Genomic DNA, 6,926 nt, shown 5'->3' on the forward strand with positions numbered 1-6,926 from the left:
AAAATATGAGGGCAAAATTGAGTATCAATAGCTGCCCCTCTTTTCTCGGGAATGATGAAAGAATTATCGGGTAAAAAAAAATGATAATCAATTTTGTACGAATGAACGAGGATGGGGGCTATGAGGTTCTTAAAATAGGGGGCCGAACCCTGGTTCTTAAGTTGCCTACATATCCCTGGTGTAGTTCTGGATCCAACGACGGACGAGACCGATGGAGTCGTTAAGAAAAGGTTGTATGTTTCGAAGAATGATTTTCTCTAGATAGATTAGTTTCCTAAATAGTTGATAATTTCAGGTGAAGGTTATGAATGGAGATAGCGCGAAGTTGAACATTATGGATGCATGAAACAATACGGTTAGGCGGTTACAGGAGAAAAAGTAATCCATTGCTGGTTATCGGTTACTTTGGAGACAATTAAGGGATGTGAATGTTTTGAACGGAAATCGGAGCAAAAATTGCTCCTGTTTGTAGAACGGTTACCTCCTTAGTTACCTGCAAAACTTAAAATACGATGCATGCGAATATATATAGTTATTGCGGAAATTAAAATATGATGCAAATTCTCTTTGGACCATGAGAATTGTCTTTGTACGATAAGGATAATGTCCTTAGACCATGATTCCTGGGCCATGAGGCGTATGAGAAAGGATTCACATGCCATAAAATGATGTCCTCGGGTCATGAGGATGGTGCCTCTAGACTATGATGCCTTTGAATAATGATATGCAGTTTTGAGATCCTTAGGTCATTGCATGGTGTCTTAAGGATATGAAGATGGTGCCTTCGGACTATGATGCCTTCAGACGATGTGACGATATTTCAGCCCATGAAATGCAAGGATGTGGTGATATTGATTGTTCGATAGAGAAAATAGGGAATGCTTAGCCTTATGCAATGATGGAGGCAATGCTTGGCCTTATGCAATGTAATGAGGGCGGTACTTGGCCCTATGCAAAGAAAGGCACCGGTTAGCCTTATGCAATAATGGAGACAGTGCTTAGCCTCATGTAATATAATGAGGGCAGTGCTTAGCCCTATGCGGAGAAAGGTAGAATTTATCCTTATGCAATGATGGAGGCAGTGCTTAGCCTCATGCAAGGTAATGAGGGCAGTGTTTAGCCCTATGTAGAGAAAGCCAGTGTTTAGCCTTATGTAATGATGGAGGCAGTGCTTAGCCTCATGCAATATAATGAGGGCAATGCTTAGCCTTATGCAGATAAAGGCACACGTTTAGCCTTATGCAATGATGGAGGCAGTGCTTAGTCTCATGAAATATAATGAGGGCAGTGCTTAGCCCTATGCAGAGAAAGGCAGTTCTTAGCCTTATGCAGTGATGGAGGCAGTGCTTAACCTCATGCAATGATGGAGGCAGTTCTTAGCCACATGCAATGTAATGAGGGCAGTACTTAGCCCTATACAGAGAAAGGTAGTGCTTAGCCTTATGCAGTGATGGAGGCAGTGCTTAGCCTCATACAATGTAATGAGGGCAGTGCTAAGCCCTATGCAGTAATGAAGGAAGTGCTTAGCCTCATGCAATGTAATGAGGGCAGTGCTTAGCCCAATGCAGAGAAAGGTAGAATTTAGCCTTATGCAATAATGGAGGCAGTGCTTAGTCTCATGTAATGTAATGAGGGCAGTGCTTAGCCCTTAGTAAATGTGAGAGAGGGAAGTAATTCTTAGCTTGACGCATTTAGGCTTAGTAGCATCTATCTATGTGAAGATACTGGTCTTTGTTGTGCATCCCTTGCGGATAATGTTGTATCTGTTATGCCTGCATCCAAAGAAAAATTGTAAGTCGGGGGAAGGTTGGTTCGTGCTTTGGGTTCCTCGTTTCGCCCTTGCTCCTTTCTTGACGCTTTGTCCTTGAGTTACCCTGGGTAGCATTTAGCTATTACAAAATGGAGTTTTGAAAATATGCATTTGTGATTAATTAGTTGCAAGAAATGCAGTTGTTCAAAATATATGATGATGCATAAAACAAATATTGTTTGTTGAATCATAGACCGCAACATGCTTTTGAGACATTACGACGTCCTTATCCTGGAATTTTGAGGATTCCCTCAAACTTTTGACCCATTTTTGACGTATACTTCCGGCAATATCCTTCTAGCAATCCTTGATATAACGCATTAAATCTGACGAAGCTCAAAATCTTGTCCCAATTTCTGACCATAAAGGGGAATGAAGATTTTATTATAATGTGATCAAACCCATAGGGTTGCCTACGTATCCCCTCTTAAATGGGAATCAGGTCAAGCGTAGTTCATGTTACATCAAGAAGAAAGTGCAAATACAATCTCAAACATAATATCTTTTGACAGCGTCCGAATTGATAGGTTTTGGCCATATCTCTCCATCCATTTCTACTAGTATGAGTGCTCCTCATGTCAGCACTCGGTGAACCATGTAAGGCCCTTGACAGTTAGATGAGAATTTTCCTTTTGCTTCATCTTGATGTGGAAATATTCGCTTCAGCACCAATTTCCCCGGTATGAATTGCCTCGGTCTCACCTTCTTGTTGAAAGCCCTTGCCATTCTGTTCTGGTAGAATGACACACCGCCTTCATTCTTTTACCATCAATGAGAGCCAAATGTTCATATCGGCTTCGTACCCATTCTGCATCGCTAAGCTCGGCCTCTTGTATGATTTTTAAGGAAGGAATTTCTACCTCGGCGAGTATAATAGCTTCAGTACCGTAGACCAAAAAATAAGGAATTGCCCCAGTTAACGTTTGGATTGTGGTGCGGTATACGAGTAGAGAAAATGGTAGCTTCTCATGCCACTGCATGTAATTGTCCACCATCTTCCTTAATATCTTCTTAATGTTCTTATTGGAGGCTTCTACGGCTTCATTCATTTATAGCCTATATGCTGCAGAGTTCTGGTGTTTTATCTTGAAAGTTTCACACATGGCTTTCATCAGGTCACTATTGAGATTGGCGGCATTGACGGTAATGATTGATTTGGTCACCCCGAAGCGGCAGACAATATGGTCTTTGGTACGACCTTCTTAGTCACGGCTTTGTAGGAGGCGGCTTTGACCCATTTTGTGAAATAGTCTATGGCCACCAAGATAAATCTGTGCCCGTTGGAGGCAGCGGGCTCGATTGGTCCAATGACATCGATACCCCGGGCGGAGAAAGGCCAGGGCAAACTCATCACATTGAGTTTATTGTGTGGTACTCGTATCATATCAACATGCACCTGACACTAGTAACACTTCTGTACATACTTGATGCAGTCAATTTCCATGGTCATCCAAAACTATCCTGCTCTTAATATCTTCTTGGCTAGAACGAACCCATTCATGTGAGGTCCGCAGGTTCTGGCATGCATCTCTTAGATCAATCTAGACACTTCCCTGGCATCGACACATCTCAACAATCCCAAGTCGGGAGTTCTTCTGTACAGAATTACTCCGTTATAAAAGAAATAATTAGATAACCTCTGAAGCATGTGCTTCTAGGTGTGTGTAGTGTTTTCCGGGTATTCTCTTTTCTCCAAATACTCCCCGATATCGTGAAACCATGGATTCCCATCGAACTCTTCTTCGGCGTGAGCGCAGTAAGCATGCTGCTTACAGATTTCTAATGGGATGGGATCAATATAGTTCTTGTCTGGATGTTGTATCATGGAAGACAGAGTGGCCAGTGCATCTACAAACTCGTTCTGGATTCTAGGAACATGCTTGAACTCTATCTTTGAGAACCTTTTGATCAAATCCTACACACTGTGTAAGTATGGCAATATCTTGGTATTCTTGGTGGCCCATTCTCCAAGCACCTGATGTATTAGCAAGTCTGAGTCTCCAACTACCAGTAATTCCTGGATGTTCATGTCGATGACTAATTTGAGTCCCAGAATGCAAACCTCATATTCTGTCATATTGTTGGTGCATGGGAATCTGAGTTTGACAGATATCGGATAATGTTGACCAGTTTTTGATACCATGACAGCTCCAATGCCTACTCCCTTGAAGTTTACGGCTCCGTCGAAGAACATTCTCCAACCATCATATGCTTCGACGATATCTTCTCCTATGAAAGACACTTCCTCGTCGGGAAAATACATTTTTAATGGTTTGTATTCTCCGCCCACTGGATTCTCTTTCAGGTGATCAGCCAATGCTTGCCCCTTAACTGCCTTCTAGGTCACATAGACGATGTCGAACTCACTTAGTAGTATTTTCCACTTTGCCAACTTTCCAATAGGCATAGGTTTCTGGAAAATGTACTTCAGAGGATCCATTCTCGATATGAGGTATGTGGTGTATGCACAAAAATAATGCCTCAGCTTCTGGGCATGAATAGGTGCAACAGGTGTGTTCCAATAGCGAGTATCGAGCTTCGTAAGGCGTGAACTTCTTACTCAGATAATATATTGCTTGCTCTTTTTTTTCGGTCTCGTCATGTTGCCCCAGGAAGCATCCAAATGCTCCGTCCAACACAGATAGGTACAACGGTAAAGGTCTCCCGAGCTCCAGTGGGACCAACACAAGAGGTTTGGACAGTTACTCCTTGATTTTGTCGAAGGCCTTTTGACACTCCTCAGTCCAACTTATTGCAGCATCCTTCCTCATCATCTTGAATATTGGTTCACATATTACCATCGACTGTGCTATGAAATAGCTAATATAGTTGAGACGGCCCAAGAAACTCATTACGTCCTTTTTGCCTTTTTGGCGGCGGTAGATTCTAGATGGCCTTGATCTTTGACGGATCTAATTCAATGCCGCAACGACTAATAATGAAACCTAGGAACTTCCTGACAGGGACTCCAAAAGCATATTTTGCAGGATTCAACTTCAGATTGTACTTTCGTAGTCGGTTGAAGAACTTTCTCAGGTCTGCTATGTGATCCGGGCTCTTATTAGATTTGATGATGACATCATCCACGTACACCTCTATTTCTTTGTGTATCATATAATGGAAGAGAGTGGTCATGGCCCTCATGTAGGTTGCCTCGGCATTCTTCAAATCAAACAGCATCATCTTGTAGCAGTATACTCCCCATGGTGTAATGAAGGTTGTCTTTTCTGCATCCTCTTTGTCCATCTAGATCTGGTGGTACCCTGCGAAGCAATCAACAAAGGATTGGAGTTCATGCTCGGCACAATTATCAATCAATATGTGTATGTTTGGTAGTGAAAAATCATCCTTAGGACTTGCTCTGTTGAAATCTCGATAGTCAACGCACACCTTGACCTTCCCATCTTTCTTTGGTACAGGCATAATATTGGCTAACTAGGTTGGATACTCGACCACTCGAAGGACCTTGGCTTTGATTTGCTTGGTAACCTCCTCTTTTATCTTCAAACTCATGTCTGGCTTGAAATTTTTGAGTTTATGCTTTACCGGTGGACACATGGGGTTGGTAGGTAGCTTGTGGGCTACTATAGATGTGCTCAACCCTGTCATGTCATCATAGGGCCATGCAAAAATGTCCTCATATTCCTTCAAAAAATTTGATATACTTTTCCTTGTCTGACGGTGATAGATGAATGCTAATGCGAGTTTCTTTGACTGTTTCGGAATCCCCCAAATTAACTGCTTCAGTTTCTTCCAGATTGGACTTTGGTTTGTTTTCAAAATCCTCGATTTCCCTAACAATTTCCTCAAGTATTACATCATTTTCCTTTTCTTATTAATTGTTTTCATCGTGTTGCATTATCTCATTACATGTCATAGTTGTAGATTCAACAGGATAGGTAATAATTATGCTAAAAAGAATGCAAAGAGATAATAATATAAATAAACGAAAAGCAATAATTCATTAAATTAAAACTTTAAACTGTCAGATAAATATGAATTGATGTCTCGAGCATTTATTTCAAAATAAAATACGAAAATGTCTTAAATGCCAGAAAATAATTTTAAAGGAAATTATGCTAGTTCTGCCAAAGCTACCCAGGTACTCGGCGAGCCGGGAATAGTGCAGTGGTCCAGTTCCTGAGAACAGCTCCATCTACCACTGATTGGATGGTAAGGTCTTCCTCTACCTCCTCCAAGATTGCACTGTAGTCCATATCTTCCTCATTCAAAAATAGGCTCCTCATGCCAGATTCTTCATAACCCCAAATCACGTCAGCCTTGCGGAATGTCTGGTGTAGCGGTGGTATGGGTTTAGGCAATGGGTAAGGAAACTCATGCCATGGTGGTGACCAATCCTCATATTTTTGCACAGTGTATTCGTACCCGAGACCAAAGCTTGTACCTTGAGTTTGTGGTCGTATTGGTTCTGTTATACCTTGAAGCTTAGGACCAAGACCCTTGCCTAGTTCATACCCTAACTACAACAGCATGCTTAGCACCTTGTTGCTCCACCGTCATCCTTTCTCAATCGTATTTATTCGTTTAATGTTGTAGAATGTTTTTTCTTCCAATTTCCTTCTGTTCTTAACTACTGGTACGATTTGGTAGGTATAGATAGGATTGCTTCCATCCCCGTGGATAACTACCTTCTGATAATTCCACTTGAACTTCATGCCTTGATGCAAAGTAGAAGCAACTGCCCCATCCATGTGTATCCATGGTCGTCCCAATAATAGGTTATAGGTGGCGGAGATGTCCAACACCTGGAATTCGACATCGAACATGGTCGGGCCTATCTTTAAATCCAGATTAATTTCTCTAATTGTAGCTCTTTCGGACCCATCGAATATTTTCATGTTCATGCTTCCCAACCTTATCTCCGGTATACTATGCCCAATCTTTTCAGAGTAGTGAAAGGGCATATATTCAGAGCTGAACCCCCATCAATCAAAACTTGAGCAATGAACTTGTCTTCATATTGTACGGTGATGTGCAATGCTCTGTTATGGCTCAGACCTTTCGGTGGCAAATCATCTTTGTGGAAGGTGATCTTATGTGTCTCCAGCACCTGTCCCACCATATTTTCCATCTCTCCACTATTGATGCCAATAGG

The 6,926-nt window shown here is 41.8% G+C and overlaps 1 protein-coding gene across 1 annotated transcript; it reads right to left on the reverse strand.

Annotated features, from left to right (window-relative positions):
• Positions 1–3,464: 3,464 nt before the first annotated feature.
• On the reverse strand, positions 3,465–4,073 carry LOC138902603 (uncharacterized). Its single transcript, XM_070190487.1, has 2 exons — positions 3,819–4,073; positions 3,465–3,725 (listed from the first exon to the last, which is right to left on the reverse strand). The coding sequence occupies exons 1-2, from the start codon at positions 4,071–4,073 to the stop codon at positions 3,465–3,467; spliced, it is 516 nt and encodes a 171-aa protein (XP_070046588.1).
• Between the last annotated feature and the right edge of the window lie 2,853 nt (positions 4,074–6,926).

The sequence above is a fragment of the Nicotiana tomentosiformis genome, chromosome 12, assembly GCF_000390325.3.
Source record: "Nicotiana tomentosiformis chromosome 12, ASM39032v3, whole genome shotgun sequence".
In the NCBI taxonomy this organism is placed as follows: domain Eukaryota; kingdom Viridiplantae; phylum Streptophyta; class Magnoliopsida; order Solanales; family Solanaceae; genus Nicotiana; species Nicotiana tomentosiformis.